Source organism: Sus scrofa, chromosome 14 (genome assembly GCF_054392235.1).
Source record: "Sus scrofa isolate SSC_HxYL_T2T_F1_AM1 chromosome 14, Sscrofa_HxYL_maternal_Yorkshire_Landrace_v2.0, whole genome shotgun sequence".
Lineage (NCBI taxonomy): Eukaryota > Metazoa > Chordata > Mammalia > Artiodactyla > Suidae > Sus > Sus scrofa.
Window position 1 is genome coordinate 140,339,731 of NC_139396.1, and position 24,710 is coordinate 140,364,440.

Below are 24,710 nucleotides of genomic sequence, written 5' to 3' on the forward strand. Positions count from 1 at the left end.
AAGGAGAGAGAACTCAAAGCCTTTGGCCAAGACAAGAATTTCCATACTGTTATCACCCAACCTTTCTCATTACAACGCCCCCTCCTCCACCTTGAACAACCTGGCCTATTTCTTCCTGCCCCCTACTAGGAAAGGTACTGTGCGTGGCTCACTGCTCACCCCATCCCTACTGGGCCATTATACACCCCCAATCAACCAGAAAATATATCTTAAGACCCCTCTTTCCCCAACCAATCAGCGGGTCAGAAGGTATATCTTAAGACCTCTCCACTCTCTGGGCTATAAAAACAGATACGACCACATGCTCTAGGTCAACTCTCCCTGATTATCAGAACGTTGTCCCATGGCACTAGCAGCGTCTCTTGCCTCAATAAACTTTGCTTTCTCTCACCTTGCTATACTGGAAAATTCTTTTTGCCCACCCCCTGCACAGACCATGACAGTAAGAGTGCTTAGAAGGCTGAATCTCTGAGAGTATAACAGGGAAAAAAATGCTAGGGACACCAGGAGGGGTATATCTGTGCCAATCTTAAATTCAGAGTGAGAGGAAGAAGGTGTGAAGGTCTTGCAACTAGAAGGCCCATATTAGTAGAAGACAAGGAGATGAGACAGTTTCTCCAATTCCCCTCTCTCCCCACATCTGTAAAGGACAAAGAACTTCAGACAAGAAGGGAGAACACTTAAGAGTATAGAAGAATGGAAACCTGTGCATTTTGCTACTGGAGACAATCTGACCCAGAGAAATTAAACTCTATAAGAGAATTCCAAGGGCAGCAATCTCCAAATATTTTATTTGAATACATCACTGAAGGAGGAAAAAATGAGCATGCACCCAATAGATGACATTATTAGTAAGAGGTCATGGAAATGCACTAGAGTATATTATATATATATACACACACATATATATAACTTATATATTAACTTTAGAAAATATACACAAAATAGAAATCAAATAGCAGACAAAAAGTCAGAAACTCTAATACTTCCCCTTACATCTCAATGAGTCATGTTTTCCACTCTCCCCAGGTAACAGGTGCTGCTGCAGGTAACTCGCTATGGAGACCATAGCTCTGAACTGAGGATTCCTGGGGCATCCTTAATACTTCATACCCATCAGGGCGGACAGCCGATCCTCTAAAATTTTTAATGAATGAATGAATGAATTCAACAAATATTTGCCATGTAGCAATAATGCACCAGTGGTTGTTCTAGGTGTTGAGGGCTTAGGAATGAATAAAAGAGAGGAAATTCTCTGAACCTCAAAAGGTTGACATTTCAACAGAGAAGAGAGTATAGAAATATAAATATATATCAGGTATACATTATATGCATAGATTTCTCTTTTTTTAATGGCCACACCCATAGTATGTGGAAGTTCCCAGGCCATGGACTGAATCTGAGCTGCAGCTGTAATCTACACCACACCGGATCCTTTAACCCACTGCACTGGGCTGGGGATCAAACCAACACCTCTGCTGCAGCCCAAGAGGCTATAGTCAGATTGTTAACCCACTGCACGATAGCAGGAACTCTTTTTTTTCTTTCTTTGCACGTATTTCTTAAAAGTTGTATAGGAAAAAAAAAAATCTAAACTATAAGGGGCTTTAACTACCTCAAGAAAAAAAACCAAAAACAAACAATTGTCCACTGGTGTCAAACAACGTCTAGTGTCCAAGTGTGTCGTGTGGGATTGATGTCACATAGAGACTGCAAGGCTGTGTGCCCTTGATGGTGTCCTGCTCATCAACTGTCAATAGCTTGATAAGAACACATATTGTGTGACTAGAAAATTCATATATGACACAAATCCAGGAAAAATAATGATGATAAAGAAAGGCTGTGCTTGTCTTGTAAGCGATTTTCTTGCCTAAGGTCATAGGGTTATTAAATGATACAGTCAGATTGGAACTGAGGCTTCCTAATTTCTCTACAACTCCATGTAGCATCTGTAGAACAGGTGTTAGTAACAATAGTGCTGTGACCAGTTAAAGAGTATATGCAGCTACCACTACAGTTAATAATACGAATTAAGGGATCCCTTGGAGACAAAAAGACTTTGGGAGACAAACTCATCCGAATACCATATGTTAACAATAAAGGGAACCAAAAGGCTTCAGGATAGCACATACCTTTCCCAAAGTCACACCACTCAGATAGCATCAGGCTGGAACTACTAACCCCAGTTCCTGACTCACTCCAGTGAACCTTCTCATGAAAACAAAACAAAACAAAACAAAAAAATCCCTTTTCTTTTCTCCCCTTTGGGTCTCAGAAAAGTCAGGGTTAACTCAACAGGCAATGTGTGAATGTGTCTCCCCCAAATCCACAGGGTTATTTTGTTTTTTGTTTTCTTCTTTTCTGCCACATCTGTAAGTTCCCAGGCTAGGGGTCAAATTGGAACTGCAGCTGCAGGCCTACACCACAGCCACGGCAATGCAGGATCCAAGCCCCATCTGTGACCCATGCTGCAGCTTGTGGCAAGGCTGTATTTTTAACCCACTGAGCAAGGCCAGAGATCAAACATGCATCCTCACAGAGACAGCATCCAATATTGGGTCCTTAACCTGCTGAGCTGCAGCAAGAAGTCCCCAAATTCACATGTTTAAACCTAAGCTCCAAGGTGATGGTATTAGGAGATGAGGCCTTTGGTGGGTAATTAAATCATGAAAATCATGAAGGTGGAACTGCTATGAATGGGATTAGTGCCCTTATAATAGAGTGAGATGCTCCCTTGCCCTTTCCACAACATGAGGACAGAGTGAGAAGGTAGCACCAGAAATCCAGACCAGGGCCTTCATCAAAACCTTACTACTCTGGAGTTCCCATCGTGGCACAGTGGAAAAGAATCCAACTAGGAACCATGAGGTTGTGGTTTCGATTCCTGTCCGTGCTCAGTGGGTTAAGGATCCAGCATTGCCATGAGCTGTGGTGTAGGTCACAGACGAGGCTCAGATCTGGAGTGGCTGTGGCTCTGGCGTAGGCCAGCAGCAACAGCTCTGATTAGACCCCTAGCCTGGGGACCTTCACATGCCGTGGGTGCGGCCCTAAAAAAAAAAAAAAAAAAAAAAAAAAGACAAAAGACAAAAATCTTACCATACTGTTACTGTGATCTCAGACTTCCAGCCTCTAAAACTTCGAGAGAGGAAGAAATGTGTGTGGTTTATAAGCCATCCAGTATGTAGTATTTTGTTATAGCAGTTGGAATGGACTAAAACATATATTGGGGATTAGGGTGGAAAATTTCCATTAGAATATCCCAGGTGGGAGTTCCTGTTGTCACTCAAAAGTAGCAAACCCAACTAGTATCCTTGAGGACGTAGGTTCGATCCCTGGCCTTGCTCCATGGGTTAAGGATCTGGCATTGCCATGAGCTGTGGTATAGGCCGGCAGCTGAAGCTCTGGTTTGACCCTTAACCTGGGAATTTCCATAAGCTAAGGGTGTGGCCCTAAAAAGACCAAAAAAAAAAAAAAAAAAAAAAAAAAAGACCACCCCAGGAATAATCACTGCAGGCAAGATTGAAGGATGAATCCTAAAATGCATCATCAAAGTCCATCACCCCCCAAAGTAGCTCCCTCAATATATTTAATGATTATGGTGATTTTTAACACGTGTTCACCCAGTTTCTGATACTCCTGACAGGAGCTGGAGCTTGAGTCTCTTTCCTTCGAATGGGAACCAGACTCAGGCACTTGCCTCCAACAAAGAGAGGCTGGAATAGGGAAAATAGTCTGCAATGGAGAAACCTGGCAAGTGCCACCACTATCAAGTGATCAAGGTTCACATGCTTAGTAGTGGGACACACTAATGTCTTGCACTCTTGGAGGTGATGGCATGAGAAGGACACACCATTTCTGTGATTCTTCTTCTCAACCATATAACCCTGTCATCATGGGAAAACATCAGACTAACCTAATTTGAGGAACATTCTACAAAATACTTGACTAGCATGCTTCAAAACTGTCCAGGTCATCAAAGTCAAGGAAAGACAGGGAAGATTTGAAGAGACTAAAAAGATGACAAAGGAATGCAATGTAGGATTCTTGTTTGGGTCCTGGATGAGGGAAAAAAAGGGGGGGGGGCATTAGTAGAAAACCTGGAGAGATCTAAATAAAGTTTCCAGTTTAGTTGATAGTATTAAATTAATGCTAATTTCTTAGTTACGAATATCACACCATGGTTAAATAAGATGTTAATATGAGTGAAGAGCATATGGGAATGCTCTTATCCTTTGCAATTCTTTTTTTTTTTTTTTTTTTTGTCTTTTTGTCTTTTTAGGGCTGTACCCACGGCATATGGAGGTTCCCAGGCTAAGGGTCTAATAGGAGCTATAGCCACTGGGCTACACCACAGCTCACAGGCAATGCCAGATCCTTAACCCACTGAGAGAGGTCAGGGTTTAAACCAGCAACCTCATGGTTCCTAGTCGGATTCGTTTCCACTGCGCCACTATGGGAACTTGCAATTCTTCATCTTCTTTTTAGGGCTGCATCCATGGCATATGGAAGTTCCTGGGCTAGGGGTCAGATAGGAGTTGCAAGCTTCAGACCCCTGCCACAGCCACAGAAACACTGGCTCCAAGCGGCATCTGTGACCTATGCCACAGCTTGTGGCAACTCCGGAGACTTAACCCACTGAGCGAGGCCAGGGATTGAACTTGCATCCTCATGGATACTATGTTGGGTTCTTAATCCACTGAGCCACAATGGGAACTCTGCAATTCTTTTGTAATTCTAAAATTATTTCGAAATAACAAGTTATGACGAGAAAACTACCCAAATCTCATAAGGATATACTCAATCATAGCAAAGCAGCAAAGTGATCTGTTTTTAAAGAAATCACTGTCATCACATGGAATGGATTGGCCATGTTGTCATTTCACCCTGTAAGTCAGGTAAAACGGCTGTTTCATTTCTGCTGTCCAGAGTTTATGATTCATGGACTTCAACAATCACAAAAGATGAAGTTAATGTTTTTCAACGAAATGTTAGGATCAGAAAAATGGCTCTTTCTACAGGGATATTTTTACTCTCCATTTGTCCAGAAGTAGAAAAGAACATGGACAGCCAGAGTCCAGGGCCGCCCTGATTACGATGGGAAGAGGCTGATTTCTGCTGACAACATGAAGATGTTGGGCTCAGGAGCTGTTGACATTCGAGGTCAGATGTGAGGTTTGTCTGTACGCTGTGGCTGTTCTGGACTCCTCTCTCTTAAGCACCTTGTTTTCCTTGGCTACTGAATTACTCAGGAAGGCTAAGTTCTCATAGAAGGCAGGTGAAAGAGCTAGCTTGTTCTCTGGGTTGGGGATGCAGAAGCTATTCCAGGCACATAAATATTCTAACAAATTTCATCTTGTCACAATAGAGTCATAAAGTTGCTCTGTTCAGCACATGATAATGGCTTTGTAATTCAATTATTGGTGGTATTTGTCTTCTGGGATTTATCTGCCTTAAACTTCGGCACTCATGTAAAACCCTTTACCATAAATCTCATAAATGCCGCAGCAAGTTCCATCCCCCCACTCCAGGGCACATCTTGCTATGTCTGGGAAAACCTTGACAGCTTTGTCTAAATTATGGAATCACTCTGTTTAGAGGGGTTGATGTTTTAAGTGCCAGAGCCAATGATAAAAAACAGTGGGACTAGTCCATTTCCTTCAACTACTGTCTTTAGAGAAAGATAGATCCTGATAGACAGACAACACTCTCTCCTCAATCCTCTTAGAATTTGGTATAAGAGATTCCTGTGAGTTAGAAGTCAGATGTGAAAGGCCCTTAGTTTTCTAAGACTCATGATTTTTTTTTTTTTTTTTTTTTTTTTTTTTTTAGGGCCACGTGTACAGCATATAAAAGTTCCCAGGCTAGGGGTTGAGTGAGAGCTGCAGCTGCCAGCTGACACCACAGCCACAGCAATGCGGGATCTGAGCCACGTCTGCAACCTACACCACAACTCATGGGAATGCCGGATTCTTAACCCACTGAGTGAGGTCAGGGATTGAACCCACATCCTCATGGATACTAGTCAGGTTTGTAACCTGCTGAGCCACCAGGGGGACTCCTAGATTCTGATGCATAAACACATCAGGGCTAGTCATCAAGGATTCACTAGTCCTATAGTTAGTTTTAGGATTTTCCTTGGCCTGCTCTGCATTTCATTTCCACCCAAATGATCCAGGTTCTGGGTCTTCACTACCTTCCTGTCCAGAATTTACCCTTCCTTTTCCCATTAGTATGTATTAAAGCAACCCTATCCAAACTTTGATTTGAAAAATAAATACCAGTGGTTGCCTTAACTCCTACATCCATTCCTCACTTTTCACTTATTCAACACATATTTACTTGCACCCATTTCATTAAGTCCAAGAAGCTCCTATCTTTTTCATTTTAACATCTCTTAAATCAGCAGGTATCGTACAACCACTGAAATAATAAAGTTTAATAATTCTATTGGTTAAACAATAGAATTATTTTGACAGATATACAAAATAAGGGTGCATCTTCATTCAGTGAAATTTTAAATTTAAAGATAAATGGCATGCACCAGGTACTGTTCCAGGCACTTCAATAGCCTAGATTTTTGGTTAATTTCTTCTCATCTTTTGTCTATTACCAGACAAATCCTTTAATATGAAGCTATTTGTGCATGAGTGTATGTGCATGTGTAAGTCTTTTCCTTTCTTTTTCCTTTTTCCCATTCCTCTGTTTCAACATAAAATGTGTTAATTGTGGCTCACCGTACATGCCAGTATTTTTTTTTTTTTTTTTTTTTTGGTCTTTTTGCTATTTCTTGGGCCGCTCCCGCGGCATATGGAGTTTTCCAGGCTAGGGGTTTAATCGGAGCTGTAGCCACCAGCCTACGCCAGAGCCACAGCAATGCGGGATCCGAGCCGCATCTGCAACCTACACCACAGCTCACAGCAACGCTGGATCGTTAACCCACTGAGCAAGGGCAGGGACTGAACCCGCAATCTCATGGTTCCTAGTCGGATTCGTTAACCACTGCGCCACGACGGGAACTCCATGCCAGTATTTTAATTATGGACTATAGCAAGGAGAAGGATGACTCACAAGAATGGGAACATCCCCCAAAGGGAGATACAAGGACATGGGCAATTGTTTTTCATCTCTTTAGGAAGATATTTATCATATTTTAAGATGTATGGGCAGGGGTTCCATCAGGCTAAGTAGATGCATAATTTTGTTTTTGTTTTCATTTGGAAGCTACATAGGGTTGAAAATGATGTGCACAGATGCCATGTTTTCAAGGGTTAGACAGTGGTGATTTTGCATTACATCAGAACTGCAACTGTATCTTCCAGAGTCTCTGTATGGTTTCAACTTAGAACTCACTGAAAGAAAATGTATGTGACATTTGGACAGCAGGAGGCAAGGGGAAGCCATTTTACTCTGAATGTCCCTTTGGCGAGAGGTGGTGGGAGGCCGTGCAGAAGTACCAGCAGGTTCTATCTAGTTTGTCCTTGATCTTCCCTTCCAAACTACATGCCCAGCTTTTCTTCCAGGCTGCCTGTCTTAGAACCTTAGGCCTTGAACCAGATGCTTGGCTGTAAACTCACGTAGGGGCAGCTATACAGGGGTTATATCCTTTCATACTATTGCAGCTCCCTTGGCAATCCCACCTCAGCAGTTGCAAGTCCCCTTGAGGGCAGGGGCTGTTTCCTCTATCGTCACAGCCAAGAGTTTGCGCTGAAAATTACTTAACTAATGTAAATTACATGCACTGGGCAACATAAAAGTTTTAAAATAATTGAGAAGTTATAAAGTAAAACAGACTGATTTGCTACCCCTTGTTCCTAATTCTGGGGCAACAGAAAAAGTAAAGCACATCACACATTAAAAATGCCCACTGAGGAGTTCCTATCATGGTGCAGTGGTTAACGAATCTGACTAGGAACCATGAGGTTGCGGGTTCAATCCTGACCTTGCTCAGTGGGTTGAGGATCCAGCATTGCCGTGAGCTGTGGTGTAGGTTGCAGATGTGGCTCGGATCCCACGTTGCTGTGGCTCTGGTGTAGGCCGGTGGCTACAGCTCCAATTGGACCCCTAGCCTGGGAACCTCCATATGCCGTGGGAGCGGCCCTTGAAAAAGCAAAAAAAAAAAAAAAAAAAAGACAAAAAAAAAATGCCCACTGAATATATACATTATTAAACTGAATATTAAAATGAGATGGCATTTCAGAAACTCATTAATACCCCAACCTGCCCCCACTTCTCTTTTAAACAACAGTTAATATTTATTCATCATGTATTATGTGTTAAGAGTTTAACCTGGATTCTCATTATAATCCCAACAATAAATATATGCGGAAGACACTATTGCGATGACCATTATACAGAGTAAGATGGTAAAAGGCTTAAAGACGTTAATTAGCTCATTGTCATACCTCTTGAAAACAGGATTCTAACATAAGCATTTTTACTCCAAAGCTCTCACTCTTAAGCACCAAACACCATCTCTCATTCACTAATGGGAACATACAAATGTGGACAATGATTGATTGAGCAAGAGAAACCACATATACAGATACTTGACAAACCGAGAAGCTCTTAAACTTGAAGGCTGAGGTCTGATCACTAGGGCATAAGTCAATATACACACATTTTAATATTAGTCTAAATTAGGAAGCCACAGGGATTGCCCTTGTGGCTCAGTGGTAGCAAACCCAACTAGTATGCACAAGGATGTGGATTTGATCCCTGGCTTGCTCAGTGGGTTAAGGATTCCTCATTTCTGTAGCTGTGGTGCAGTTTGGCAGCTGCAGCTCCAATTTGACCCCTAGCCCAGGAACTTCCATATGCTGTGAGTGTGGCCCTAACAAGGAAATACATGAATAAACAAAATAAGCCACAATTATGAGGATTTTTTCCCCTTCTCTTTTACTCTTTACTGCCATCTCTTGAACTCTGCCATCATAAGAGTTCGTAGCCAAAATCTAGAGAAATGATTGAATCTCAGAAACTCAGAGACAGAGAAGCTACAGTCCATGGAGACAGTCATCAAGATAAGGAGGACAGGAATCAATGATGGCCATTAGTGAATGAAGGTCATGAGAAAAGTGATGGGCTCACTGGAGCAGAGAAAACTGAACTTAATTTGCAGGGAAAACTTGCTAATCATAGGAGGACATTAAGAAAAAGAGGGAGGTCCATGTGGGTTGAGAAATAGCACTCAGGTAGAGCTCATTAACAGGAAAAAAAAAAAAAAAGATAAAACACAAGGCCTCTCAAGAATAATGAAAACCCTCTCATGCAGCACTCTGAGTACAGGTACCAGAAGTGCCCCAGTGCAGCTCTTGGTACGTGATCTCAGAGATGCTTTGCTGCTATGTATCCTCGCTCCTTCCCTAAGCCACATAGTGGTTCAGCTCAGAGGGTGAGGGCTCAGATCCAGAAGAAACTGTCTGGGAGGGGGACTGGGAGAATAAGAGAAGAGAGAATAAAGTCCATACTCCAGAGAAAGGAGGGTTCCAAGTACTTCTCCTGAATACCACGTTCTGAAGTATGCAGATGCTTTGTCCATATTCCGTGGGAGAGCTCCCTGGGTCTAGGAAGCAGCCACTCTCTTTCTACTTAAACTCCTCTGCTAACTCAGATCTCATGCCTCCTTAAGGCAACTTGTTGAATAAATAAATAACCTACTGCACAGAAAAGTGTTCCTTTTACTGATCTGGAACAACACCCCTTTCCCCTGCTTTCAATACACACTTTGATGGATTCAATGACTTAAAAGTGTAACCTTTCCAGGCAGGAAGGAAAGACAAGTCATCCCTACTGGTTCCCTGACTTAACAAATAAAGTCCATTCAAAATGTGTTTCAGTCTGGAGATGTATGTGTATTTGATGAATTTCCCTACCTTATGGGTGTGTTATGCATGTGCAGTGTCATACACAGGATAGAAATATGTGAAAGTCCTGGTCCTTAAGGAACTGATCTTTTAGCAGGAGAGGGAAATGAAGACATAAAAAAATAGATATATATGCGGAACACACTAAGTGCTAAGTTACTTAACAATACTTATGATAAGATGCCATTTTTGATTCTCAAAATAAAACCTGGAAGAAGGAAACTGAAACTCAGGCGGGTGAAGTAGTTTACCAGATCACCCAAGTAGTAGAGAGTGAAGCTCAGATCTGAAGCTGGATATACTGGCTCTGAGCCTGTGCTCTTGCTATCAGTCGCATACATACACAGACCTGTAACACATGCTATTATGCATTATATTTTATTTTTGACATAATCACACTGAAATTCAAAGAGATTCTTCTTGCCTAGAAAAAGAAGAAGCAAGAATCAAAGAAGGCTCCATGGTAGAAGCAGCCATCAGTATAAGGCCATAAAGGTCCAATCCTGTGATCCTGATAAATGACAAAGGCCATCATTATCTCTGTATTCAAAGATCAAAACTGTCCTAATAAACAGGAAGTGCTAAAAATTAAACACTGTACAAACAAACAAAAAAGATAATTTATTCTCCAGGTAGGAGTATGTATAAAACCATAGAGATAAGAGGTATAGACCGATCCGTAGACTAACTGGTGCTTAGAATTACTTACCTGGCCTTTTGGAATTTAGCACACAGAATCGGGAGCATGGCAGCTGGGTCATAAAATGTATATTGACCAGGTTTGCAAGAACCTAGTTACATTCTTACTCTTTTCAATTTTATGTTATAAACAATGAGGACTGAGACAAACACTTGATCAGGGAAATGCTTATACAATTCCTGAGGCAACAGTATGATGTGAGGAGATGAATGGAGGGGCTTTTTTTACTATTCCAAGTGAGAGAGAAGATGGGGGGAGTCTTGAACCAGGGTACTGCTAGGGAGGATGGAAGAGGAGGGGGACAGGAACAACTTCATGGAGGTGGAACTGATGGACTTGGAAACCCAAAGATTTAAGAGGGAAGAAGCAAGAGAAGATTTTGAATATGACTCTAAAGTGCTAAGGCTGGGATACAGGGAATACAGAAATACGGAAGCCTATTAAAAAAGTTGACTTTGAATAGTGAGATGTTCCATTGCCTGCTCACATAAAAGAAAGTGATGGTATTTGTTTAGATGTTCTCTGCAAATAAAGACCAGCTTCACAGATATGGTGAAGGATGAGGCAAAGTATCTGCAAAGAACAGCCATGCACCCTATCTAATATGGTATCGCATTTTCTAGTTATTTTGATAGCACAAAGTTTGACTATATGTATAGTAATAGACTTTGTACAGTGTATAATTTTTAGCACTTCCTATGTATTAGGACAGTTTTGATCTTTGAATATTACTATATAGTAATAGACTCTACCCCGTTTCCAGTGGAGAGGGTGAGAAAGAAAAAGAATTATCTCATGTCATATTTTCAAAGTCCCTTTAATATGAGTGCCTTAAAGATGCTGGGTTGAATGCCAGCATTTCTGAAGGAGGATGAGGAAGGGCCATGGTGACCTGGTGAATATACAACAAACTATCAAACAGGGCAAAGTGTACCCCAGAACCAACAACCTGAAATTGGCTCTATGGCAATATTCAACATGGGTTGGGGATGAGTGATAGTGATATAAGTCAGAATCAGAGATAGGAAACTATTTCCAGTCCTGGAGTATTTTCCAACCATGACTAGATACAGTTACAAACGTTTATGGACCTGCCTCTTACATCTGAGGTTAGATGAGAGGACCTTGGGTAGGGACAACAGGTCAGGTACATGGACAAATGTGACTTTAATGACCTGTTTGGGGCCCAGTGATATGAGCCCAACAGGAAATACCTGTCAGTATAAGAGTTCTAAGTAAGAAATGATCTCTGCAAAGCAGGGTCCTCAAAAAAGCTGGAGTTCAAGCCAGCCTTTACTAGCACAGTGGGCTTGCAAAGATGCATGGGGGAGAATACAGCACGGTGCATACACAGCACAGGCTCTTCACCTAGACATACCTTGGTTTAAATTCCATCACCATAACTTATTCATGTGGGACAAAAGACAAAATTATTTAACCTCTCTGGGATTTTGTCTTCTTATTTACCTTATTTATTTCTCATTTAAAAATGGAATTAAAACATCTATCAGCAAGAAGCACCTCTTGTTGATGCCTTCCCATTCAACTTATTGCTTCCACTGGGACAAGTTGCCCCAAATGCTCCCCTTTCCTGGCGCACCTCCATCCCTCAGCTTTCTGTCCATGTGATTTACCGGAATTTAATTCTACTTCCAGGTCCAGATGTGAGCATGTTACCTATTCAGGGGCCATAAGATTTAAATTCAGCAGTTTTGCTGGAACATCAAGCAAGAAGCTATTTTCTTTTCCATCAGAGTGAATCTGGGAACCCATAAGCTGCTGGAGACCACCAGGAAGAAGTCTTCCTGGAGTGAAGCTAAGACAGAGGAGAGTGGAGCTGAGCAATGGGAAGAGATCAAGAGCTGGTAGTTTCAACAAGCCTCTGGATCAAGGAGAGTTTAGAAAAAGTAACACCTTCTCATGTTCCAGACCCATGAGCCAATACTGCTTTTTAAATTTGTTTTTTCTTGAAATCGGTTGTATTTTTCTAGCACGTCTTGAAGGAGTTTTGATCCATAAATCGTTTCACATCATCGCTTTGGGGATTGCTCAAAACGATGTATGCAAAGCACTCAGCACAGACCTTGGCACACAGCACGTGCTCAAGAAATGGGACTGGTCGCCAAAGATGTGGAAAGGAAAGTCATTCATACTGACTGGCATTGAGCCATGGAAATGAATGAGAATGTGTAAACTTGCTCAAACACCTTGAGTATGGAGCTGGAAGTATTCCTGTCTCTCTCTGCTGTATAACACAGTTGTAATATACCCCCCAAGGGACATCAATGAAACAAGATGGCATTCCAGAATAACAAAAGGTTCACTGTCTAGCAGACTCTTTATTCCCCATGTGTGAGTCAGTCACAGAAAACATGTTATTGCCATTCAGCTGTCCCTGTTTTTAGCCAGCCCCTTGTATGTCAGAACAACATATTCACTAAGGTACATCTGAACCTATTTTTAATTAAGTGAAACAGCTCCCAGACTGTCTCATCTTTTGCATAGAAAATAGATCACTGAGGGGTTTACAATGAAAACCGTCTTCCGTTATTTTGTCCTAAACTTGAATTAGACTCCAACGAACCACACTCATCCACCTCTAATGGTAAACTTGGCTTTGGGCAGAAGCTTTAATTATTCAAGGCATTTGGGTACCACAGGTCCTCCATTCCATGTCCTTCCTCAATGTCAAATGCAACACCTTTGCTATTGTTGATTGAATTATTAAACTAATGGTAAGTATGGGGATACAGGTTGAAAATAGGTTTTGACTTTGGAGCTGAACTTTACTATTGCAAGTAAAGGCCATGGACCCAGCTAGACCAACATTAAAACCTTGCTATACTACATTTTATGTTGGACAAACAACATCATTTTTCTATTTCATCAAAATGAGGATAAGAATTTCTACCTCACAGTCTTGTCATGAGGATGAAATGGCATGAAGGATTTATCATGTACCCAGACTACTGTGGTTACTTAACAAATTTTTATTATGGGACGTTATCTTGCTGGTTTTCAGTTCTTTCATTTGTATTTTTTTCCCTAATGAAAATCTATACTCTCTTTTATGATAACGGAACCCATTTTCCCCCTTTTTTGGAATCATCTCTTCTCCAAGCTTGAACCAGGCAGTCTGACTGGGACTGTGCACTGTATCCTACTTTAGCTCCCAAGGATGATATGTGTCAGACCTACATGAGTAATGAACTATCTTATATACAGCTCTGATCTAAGCCAGACCACTCAGATTCATTCCCTGGAAATATGAGAACAGAGACTGGTTTAATGGATCTTTCCAAACGTAGATTGGAACACTAAAGCCGATGATGTCCATCATTACTGTGAGTGGGGAAAGCCCTCCTGATGTGACCAAGCAGAGCCCTGTGGGGCTCCTGGGCACAAATGCCCTTCTGTGTCCCCATTTCTTGTTTTGAGGAAATGGGCCTCATTCAGCCTCCACGGCCCTCCCCAAGTTCCAAACAACAGGTTTGGACAGTTGCTGCTCAGGAAAGGAAGGGGGTGCAAAGACAAGGGAGGAAGAGGCAAGAAACAACAGTACAGCTTTGGGGCAGGATCCTGGCTCCCTCTCAGAAGATACACATGATGACACAGGCCTCTTACACACCTAAGAGAAACATTATATTCCTCATGCTTCTTTTAGAAATGAATACTTTAAAACTGAACAGCTTGGAGCCCTTCCTTGTCCTTCTCCCTGGCCTAACTGCACCCTAAACAGAATCACCCTGTGGGTTAAAGATTATCAGCACAGGATGTTTTTCAGTAACCTTCCTAGTTTGTTCAAATCTCAGATTGCTATGCCTTTTTCCCAAGTGCTGTTATTCCAGAAAATAATCAAGAAGACCGCCACCATGATCCTGCCGAGATCTCCTGATGCCAGCTTCGATGACGAAGATTCTCCCAAAGAAAGAAGAATGCATGTCTACCCCAATCCTGAGTCTTCCCTGAAACCCTGTTTTTCTCCTTTTGGACGATAAAACTCCATTCAAGTCTTCCCCAAGAGAGGACACAGTCTTTAAGGTATTAGCCCGCTGTGGCCTCCTTTGCCTGGCAAAGCAATAAAAGCTACTCTTTTCTCCTTCATCCCAAACTCTGTCTCCGCTTTCTACTCGGCACCAGTGGACAGGGTTTCGATAACACTGAGAATGAAGAAAACACGGGGAAAACAAAACTAGGAAATGTAAAAAAGTCAGCTAGTATTAATAATATTACTATTAGCCAATGGGAACTTAATACAATTCTTAGGTGCCAGGCTATAACCAAGTCACAAGAAACATCTCCTTTAATTAAGTAGGTATTACTTATCTTCACTTTACAGGGAAAAAAAACAAACAAACTGAAGAACACAGAAGTTAACTTCCCCACAACTCTTTACTTAGTAAATGGCAGATCTAGAATTCACACCTCAGTATCTCTGAGCCCCTTAGCCTCCAGGCTGTGTCCTGCCTCCCAGTATAATTGATTTCTGATGTAGTAAAGAACAAGACTGCTATAACAGTTAAATAAAAAGACACCTATTCTATTAAGGGCAATCTTGTGCTAGGATGTGTTTTATAAGATGTCTTAAACATGCAAATCAGTTTTGGAAGCAATTTAAATGTCTTGGAAGAAAGTTCATATTTATGCCAGTATGGCTGTACTAGCAGCAACCACTGTGAACACAAGGATATGCTCTTAGATTCCATAACTGTTTTACAATTGCCATTGATTACTTCCAGGGGTGGCATTACTACGGACATCCCATATAAAGATACTTCTTAAATGCAATACATGATGAGGAAAAGATAGGAACTCATTTTCATTTTTCTCCATGAGAAATGCTATGTTATTACCCACGGCCACTCAGCCATTCAATTTAGCACTAGAAAAGTTCCCCTCAGTCCCCTCTACACTCCCACAGCCAGGCTTCAACAATGATTAAAGAGAGCTTCTTTCAATTAAGCTTGCTGAATAATCCTAGATAACCCTATAGTTCTTAAGTAATTTGAAGGGACTGATTTCCAAGAGTGACTCTATTTAATATTACTTTGATTGACACCTTTCCTGCCAGCCTCAGGAAGTTGCTCAGAGTCAAAATACAGACCGTGTGGCCACAGACCAAGAGATTTCATCAACAGTCATGGGCACTGTGCAATGTACAAGGTTCCATGCCTTCTCTTGAAAAAACAACTGAGCTTCAAGAACCCGAGGGGGACATCTGCCAAGCCCAGTTGGAGAGACACACATGCAGGCATGGTGGTCAAAAGAGCTTTGGGTTTTCTCTACTCATCTGTCTGAATGAGTGGGATTTCCAGGGCTCACATCTCTAGCTCAGAAGAAAAAGAAAACAAACAAAAAAATCCAAGAGGCAAAGGCTACAGAATCTCTTGATTTAGTAGCTCATGGGTTTTGAAGACAATCTGCCTACATTTGAATCCTGGTTCTGCCTCTTTCTGGGTGTGTGACTTTGGCTAAATTACTTAGCCATGCCATAGATTCCTGATCTGTTAGGGATGATAATACAAGGCTTACTTCATAAAATTGTTCAGAGGATTAAATTGCTTATGCTTGAATAATGCCTATCACAATGTCAGGGCCTGAACGGAGAAGTATGTCTCTATTCCCAAAAGCACAAGGAGGGGTATCATTTATTTCACTCAACAGATTAATTAGAATTCATACACAATCATGTGTAAATATTTTACAAAGATAATGACATGACGTTTGGTTACAAGGACTTTGCTAATCAAGATTATAGAATGAAGACCCCCATCCCAAGAATAGATAAGAGTGGGTTCAATTATTACCAGCCAAGCAACCATGGGATCTGCTTGCCTCATAATGCTGTGCAAATAAGACCTTCCCTGAGATAGAAGATACTGTGTAGTACTTGAGATGGGAAATTCTCTCATCTGAGTTTTTTTTTTCCTTGTTTGTCTTCTTAGTCAAGTTTCTCTTTCTTTCTACTTGTTGGAAGAAACTTCTGTCCAGTCCTTCGTGAATTGCAACTTTCTACCTTCTACTGCTGGATCCATATGCAGATATTTTCAGTCACTTGGAAGCAGGACTTGAGGAAAGATTTGTCCTTCATACTCTTTCATTAGCAAAACTAATACAAAGTTGATATGCCGTTTCCAGGTTAAATTAGGAGGTTCATTTATTTATTCTCTCAGGCCTTTCTATACACACTTAATACTCAGTAAAAGAAAAAAAAAAAAAAAGACACGGACTCTCTTTCCTCTTTCGAAAAAGTGACTTTAAAACCTGTAGGCAAAATACATAGACGTTGCAAGGTGTCTCATGAATAAGTGACACCATGAGTAAGCAAGAAAGAGAAGAAATGCTAATCAGAGAAGGGAGATTCAGACAGCTAGAAGTGAACTCCCTGAGAAGGGAGAGGCTAATTTAGACACTGGAAACACAGCTTCAGCCATTCTTGAGTGGAAGCAGCAGTGAATAGCTTCTATGCAACAGAAATTTTAAGTTAACAATGTTTCTGCGATAGGAAAAAAAAAAAAAAAAAAAAACAACTCTCCATACAGAATCCTCTATGTGTTATCTCTGAGATTGTTTGCAAGTGACTCATCTTTAACCTTTTCAGAAGGTTTTACTAGTGTTTTAAGAGATTTATCTGCTATCTGGCTTTCAACTCTCAGGGGGGTCTTAGCACAGTGTTGGAAAATGAATAAGATAAAAATGCATTTCTCTTAGAAGTGAGGGAATTGGGATGAGGTGGGGTGCTATGAGGTACATGGAAGTCCCAAAGCTGATGAGAGGAAGTGTGATTTCAGGAGGAGTAAAAGGAAGACAACTTTTACTGTCATACTTGCTAAAAACTCATTGGCTCTTAAAGGTCATTGCCTCAATGATTCTGAATGATGGGAACAAAGAATATTTAAACTATTGTCTGAGCTAGTCCTATAGAGCACTGCTCATACTAGCAAAAGGCTTAAAACAATCTAAACGCCTTTTCCGTAGGCATATTAGATAAATCAGGGTAAGGCAGAATCACATCCTTTACAGGGGCTGGGTTATAAATTCAAAGGGGATTGATAAGTAACATCCACATTACCCTAGAATGCTTTGTACTTTGCCAGGATCCAGGCTCTTCGACTGCAAAGCTAAAAGAAACTTGAATTATTCCTTCTTTTCCATTGTAGTCACCCAGGGAAGGAGGCCATCTCTAGTTTAATTATGGGATGGCCTCAGGAGGTGAAAAAAAAAAAAAGGAGTATTACTTTATTTGCCTCCTTCCTTCCTTTGTTGCTTAATCTATAGTATTTTGTTATAGCAGTCCACTCTAAGAAAAAATATATTTATATTTGTATGTGTTATGTAATCCACAGATCAGTTACAGAAGGATAAGTAATAAACTAAGAACATTGGTTGCTTCCCATATGATGATGACAATGCCTAAAAGACATCAATGTCTAGAAGACTTGCAATTGGGAATGGGAGAAAAATCTACTTTTAGAATAAATAAGACCTTATTTACTCTGAAAACCCTGATTCGAACACACAACATATATGTGCATAATAAAAGTCACCATTAAAAAGATTTTTAAGTGACCATCTCAAAGTCTCATCAAAATACAACAAAACAACAAAGCCCTTCTTGTTCATTAATCTCAATTGTTTGTGTGTGTTTGTTAAGTAATTTATGACACTGCTTTATCATTCCTTTTAAAGTTCCATTCTAATGTCACATCCTGCCCTAGGGGCATGTGTGATCCCAGTAAGAACAGACCTTATGTGAGAGCTCTGGGTGAGGAGAAGATTCCAGTGCTCGTTTTGTCAGGTGATATCTTAACGTGCTAAAAAAGAGAGTGAGACTTACCAGTAGAACCTGTTCGGTACAACCCCTTCCTGGATAAGCTGCCACCTTCTTCCAAATTCAGCAGAGCTGTATAACTGCAGAGAGGAGAAAGTGTTCAGTACCTTAGAGTACACTGAATGCATAGACATAGGTTCACTGGCTCATCATCATCATTAATACCTACCATTTATTAACACCCATCATATGCCAGGTTAGGGCTCCACATACCATCTCTAATCCCTACATACATTCTGAAAGGCAGACATAAATATCCCCCTTTTACAGCTGAGCAAACTGAAGCTCACAAAAATGAACTGACCTGTCAGAAATTACATGCTCACTAAATACTACCATGAACGGGGTTTTATAAGCCATCTGCCTGGGGAGTTGTACTGCTGGTGCTGGCCCGAGTGTATGTAGACCGTTGTCCGGAATATAAAGAAGTACAAAATTTAGACCTGGCTCTAAGAAAGCTGATAATATAACCCAAACCTGACCAAAATAATGAGAAATGCATGTGGTCACCAGTGACAGAAGAATGCAAAGAAAGGAGACATGGAAGACAATCAGGGATGCTCCTGAGATGAGTGGAGATTCACCTAGGAGCCATATGAATGGCAGAATTCAAGCTGACAAAAATGGGACAGGCATTACCCATAAAGAGAACAACTGGGGTCGAAGGTGAGAAATGCAGGGACAGTGAATAAATAAGCCTGGCTTATCTAGATACATTTAGATGAAAGTGTTGAGGGCAACTTAAAATAGTCTTTAATTTGCAGGTTAGGAAGACCCAAATCAATCCTGCAGGCAGGAGGAAGCAGTGTTGGTTTTTTAAGCAAGAAGCAAAGGAACTTCAGGCTCTACCATATGAACTAAACTCTTACTATGATCCAAGTGCTTCTCATGCATCATTGCATTTAATCCACACACCATCCATCCCAGCAATAAATGAAGTTATAAGGCCATCTTACAATGGGTGATACAGCTTGGTAAGATTTCAAGTGCATTTGCTATACTGCTTCAGTGCTCTCCAAGGGTAACAGTAAAGAAACACTTTCATGAGACAGGCTTGAACCCTCCACATATTCCATCCCCTCCAGAGATTTTCTTCTTTTATGTCTTGTTCCTTATTACTGGCTCCTTCCATACCCTGCCCCTCTCCAGTTATTTCTGCAGCACCACGGACCCTCTTCTGGCCCTAGAAGGATCCTCTGAAGGCAGCCCAGAGGTTCCTGTTGTTCTAAGCATTCTGGTTCCCATGGACATTTCGCTGCTGATTTGAAAAATGTCATTTGAGACATCTCCTTTACGCTATGTGCCTGGTCTGTAACCCACTCACATCCCAATCATCCACCACTGCCTTTGCCAAGTGCCACTGTGAATGGATGGTGAGTCACTCTGTACTAAGCACCATGACGGTCCTCTATCTCCAGGGCCAGCACTCAGCGCAGGTCGGATGACTCACCAAGTGACTCGCCAAGGCTGCAGATGTACTGAGCACGTCCAAGAAATAAGTCAGCTCCATGAGGAGTTACTGACCCTTGGAAGAGCTTGCTGTAACATTGTGTCTACCGGATCAAAACCCATCATGAAGTCAAAAAAGGGCTGAAATATTCGGCTATTCAAGCAAGCAGTTCACTCGGCCCCAACGACATAGGATTTTGGCATCTAACTGAGAAGAGTCTGTGACTTTTTCATTCAAGTCATTTTTTTTTTTTCTTTGCTCCATCATGCCTGGGGGAGAAAGGTTTCCTGGGTACATTTCATGCTTGATTCATTTTCAGAGTGTGGAGGAGAGATGGGGAGACAGCTCCCCTTGTAGAGACAACAAAAGATGTGACAACTCTTAATTCAAGCAGCCAGAGGAGGCACATCCTGCTTCTTATTCCCTAGTATGTCCTGAACACCTTGCATTGTAATATTTAGACTTGAATCACAACAGCAAACACTTAAAACAGGAGTGTCTGCTGCTTCCTCTCCCCTCTCCTCTTGCACCACCTTTTTTTTTAAAACCCCAGAGTTGCACTGCTTTTTACGAGCTTAAAGGGAATAGAGATCACATCACTGTGTGTGCTTGTATCTATTTTAAAATGTATGCTAACATATTTATATACAAAGATGTATGAAAATGTAAGAAAATAGGGGGTGTTTGAAATAATAGGTGCATGGAGGCTGGGCTCACCTAGATCCTGAAAATCATATATAAACTCCACCCTCTGCTAGGGCTACACCAAGGGTTTGCCCTCTCTTCCTTCACACAGAATTCATCTGTGAGGAACTGCCAGGTGCCAGCATCTGTGTGTGTGTGTGTGTGTTTCCTCTATATCTTTTTTAATTGATCCCCCAGGCTTGGATTTAGAACCTGTGGACCAGTCAGGTATGTCCCATGATATTTGTTTTTATCCTCTTCAAGGGGATGCTTTGTTATTTGTGAGCATCCAGAGGCCCCTCAAGCAGTGGGTAGACCAAACAATCCAATAAAGCAAGCCTCTCTTATTCAGCTCAATGACATCCCTTCATAGTTTCCCATCTCAAAAGGTATCCTTCAGTGTCAATAAACTCAACTCCTCACTTTTCCTTTCACACTTGGGCACAAGCCCCCGCCATGACTTCCCTGGTGTTACCCACTCTGGCAGAGATAGCTTCAAGACTTGCCCACCTCAAGGCCAGTCTTCTTTTTAGGTCCAAATCAGAGGATACCTTTTCTGTCAACCTTCTTCTACACACTCGGATTTCCCAGTGGCTTCATTTCCAAAGAACCACAGTATAAGCAATGCTATCAAGCCAGAGTCCACATACTTACCTTGAACTTTCTCAGTAGCCTTTCAAGAGAGCCTTTTATATATGCAAGGCAGAAATTCCTTCCTATCTAAAGCTACTCTAAAATATCTGAGCTCACTGCTCGCCTCTTGGATGAGATCACAAAGTTTTTAGGTGATCAAGGGGAGAAAAAAAAAGTATTGACTTTACACCATGCAAATCCCCAAGTGATAGATCTACCTAGTATAACACTAAGGTTCCCCAAAGAATAAACAAAGGTAATTTGGCAGAGGAATATGTTTTACTTCCATGGATCCATACCTAGAGGCCTATACTTAAAACCAACAATAACAAAAAAAAACCTTATAAATATCAATACATTTGAAACGCCCAAGGATTTGCAAGCAGGGTCTAGTATATTCAGCCCTAGACAGAGTGGCTCTGCATATTTCACCTACTGCTTCAAACATTTCTCCCTAAGAAGTTAATTGTCCAGCCTGATGTTACACCAAGAAAAGGGGAAAACAACTCACAGCCCTCCAAGTAAAAGTGTTAATTAAACCTGCAGCGTCTGGCAGGAAATTTTCCTCCACAAAGAAGAGAATGCTTTCAAAGTCTTTTTTACCCAATGACTGTCTCTACTGCCAGTGGAAGGCTTTCTGTGTAGAACAAGTCAATGTCCTCTAATAAAATTCATAGCGTTGGCAGCACCTAAATAAGATTTATTTCCCTCCCTGTCTGTCTCCAGTTCCAAGGCTTCTTTTGACTGTCAGAACACAGAACTGAGAACTATCATTACTATCTGTCACATCAGAGAAAGCAGCAGCAGCTTTCTCTAACAGTGCCAAGCTGAGAGAAAGCCAGGGAGAAAGATCAGGGGAGGAAGGGAGAGTACGTGAACTAGTTTTAAGAGAGCAATGCTCATCTCCTAACCCTCTGTCATGAACCCCCAAATGCCATTCTTGGAGGGGCTTAGTTTTGTTTGGTGTTGCTAACACTGGTACAAAATATTGGGGAAAAAGTTGAAGACGTAGACTTTTTATAAAGGGAAGGGTAAGGATGTTGGTTAACAAAGAATGCAAGGTAGAAAACCCTTCTGAACTATCCGAGATCAGTTGTGTGCATCTCAGCAAATACAGTTTAAGGAGCACAAACCCACAGCCCATCAACCCTACAGATCTACAAGAGCCTCAGGGTCCAGCCCTCCACTCCGTCATTACACTAGTCTGGGGCTGTCAATACTTCTTCCTGTGCTGACAAGTTCCTTCCCTAAAAAGTATCGTTCCTTCCTTCCTTTCCTTCTTTCTTTCCTTCCTTCCTTATTCCCTGTCCTTCTTTATCCTATTTATTTTTGACATCTCTCACATTGGCTTGTTTTCTTGCTGTCTTCCTGTGTCTGCTAGAAGAAAAGTACAAATAAAGACATACGTAATTGCAAAGGATGGATTCCATGGGTTGGTTTGACTATGAACTTTTACCCAATTGTACAATGATCTCCAGTGCCATCTTCAGGAGGTCTGTAGAACTGCAAGTTGGCTGAGGAGCACAGGCTCCAAGGGAGAATAAGGAGGAAGACACAGGGGAACAAATAAAATAGCTTGGGGTGGGCGAGAGTGAGATTTACTGACTGTGCTCAGGATCCCTCATCTACACCAGATTAAGAGGAGCTTAAAGAAGTGCGGTATGAAAGAAGCTGTTTTCAACTTTCATTTTCCATCCTCTTACATTTTGGTTCAATCCTCAGGAGAGCAGCATCTATCTCTGAAGAAAAATTCAACTTCTCTCTGTTGATGCAAAGGCTTGCAAGCATCACCATCCCTGGAAAGTCTTCTCAGTAGTTCTAAATCAGATCAACAAAGCCCCTCACTTTAGATGGTTGGGTACACATTAAGAGTTTTCTTTTGCAGCTAGAAAATCAGTGCTAGGACACAACTGGGTAGAAGGCAGAAGCGATATAGCATGTTTATCTTTGGTTGATGGGACTGGATGCTTTCACTACAAGGCTCCCCATGGGGCCATGCCCAGCAGGAGGCAGGTCCCCGGGTCTTCTTCACATGGGCTCCTGCAGAGGCTTCTGTGTTGGAGGAACACTTCCTGTGGTTGGCTCTTTTCAAGGTTGCCTGGTCCCTCCTCTCTGCTTCTGTGCCCTTAACATTTTAGAGGTAGGAGGCTTGCAAATTGCCCTTCTTGAAACAGCTGACAGAAAACCCTGCCAGTGCTGGTGGATTTGCTTCATCCTAATGCTGCCTTGGGGAATGGCCTGGGTACAAAGCACTGTCTACCTCACTAATTCACCACTGCTCACTCTGTTACTGCATCCTTTTCAAAAAGAAAGAGATGGTTCCTTGAGGACTTCAGATAAATTTCTAATGTCAGGCCCGAGGCGTTGCAAATATCAAGCTCTTTCCCCCAAAGCCTCAATAAGGAAGAAAGAGAATCAGGAGTTCCCATCGTGATGCAGCAGAGATGAATCTGACTAGTAACCATGAGGTTGCAGGTTCGATCCCTGGCCTCCCTCAGTGGGTTAAGGATCCAGCGTTGCCACGAGCTGTGGTGTAGGTCACAGATGTGGCTCAGATCCCACATTGCTGTGGCCATGGCACAAGCCAGCAGCTGCAGCTCCATTCGACCCCTAGCCTGGGAGCCTCCAAATGCCATGAGTGCAGCCCTTAAGAAGAAAAAAAAAAAAGTAAGAGAATCAGTCCAGAAAATTCCAGGGTCTGCAGAGATATGCTCTAATGCTCTGGTTGCAAAGCACAGAGGGTCAGGACTCACTCTTAGGAAAACACATCATGAGGCACCTGAAACTTCATCAAGTGCTGACAGAGTCGTCTCCTTGGCTGGTGGGCACAGGGGCAGGTAGAGACCTATGACGACCAACCCAGACCAGCTGTCCCACCCTCAATAGATATAAGTTCCTCAAAGGAAAAGCCAGCTTCTCAGATGCCATCATATGCCATGTACAGTAACGTCCTATATTTTGTCCACAGTGCTATGGTGGCTGATATAAAAGAGGAGAAGTTGGGAATCTGCCAAAGCTTTCAAGGTGGGATTAGAAGTACAGTTGAAACATCTTAATATTAAGATGTGAAGAGTGCCAGGGCATGTGGGTCAGTCTGAGCAAATAAACAGAGCTGCAAAGATGAGAGTGGTATCTTTGTTCTTCTTTTGTCAACTGCAAGAGACCTGGTTTGGTGGGAATGCATAACAAAAAGTCAAGTGGGAGCAGAGGCTGTAAACAGAGCCTGGGAGGAGGTTGATGGATGCCACTGAACCGTAACTTGTGGGACGCTCCTGTAGACTGGACCCAAAAGACAAGGTCAAAAGACAAGGGCACCAAGGCTGAGCATTCAGGCTTGGCTGATAAAGAGTGAGCAGGAATGATGACATGTTACCGGCTCCATCAATCTCTCCCGAAGCTGGATTTATCAAATCTGTCACTGGTCATTCCCTTGCTGTCACTGAAGTCTGTCACACACCCCACAGTTGTGTTTGGCACTTGGAGGCAGGCTTGGGGGATCAAACATATGTAACTGGGGCTGGCTGGGATGGAAGGGTCAATACGTGACTG

At 41.9% G+C, this 24,710-nt stretch overlaps 1 protein-coding gene across 7 annotated transcripts in view; it reads right to left on the minus strand.

The window, feature by feature from the left end:
- The window catches only part of SORCS1 (sortilin related VPS10 domain containing receptor 1), a 531,938-nt gene that overhangs the window by 155,397 nt on the left and 351,831 nt on the right, over positions 1–24,710 (minus strand). For all 7 annotated transcript variants that reach the window (XM_084993370.1, XM_084993369.1, XM_084993368.1 and 4 more), the window contains exon 5: positions 18,401–18,474. In XM_084993370.1, coding sequence (XP_084849496.1) covers positions 18,401–18,474 — 74 coding nt within the window. The remainder of the gene's footprint in view (positions 1–18,400; positions 18,475–24,710) is intronic.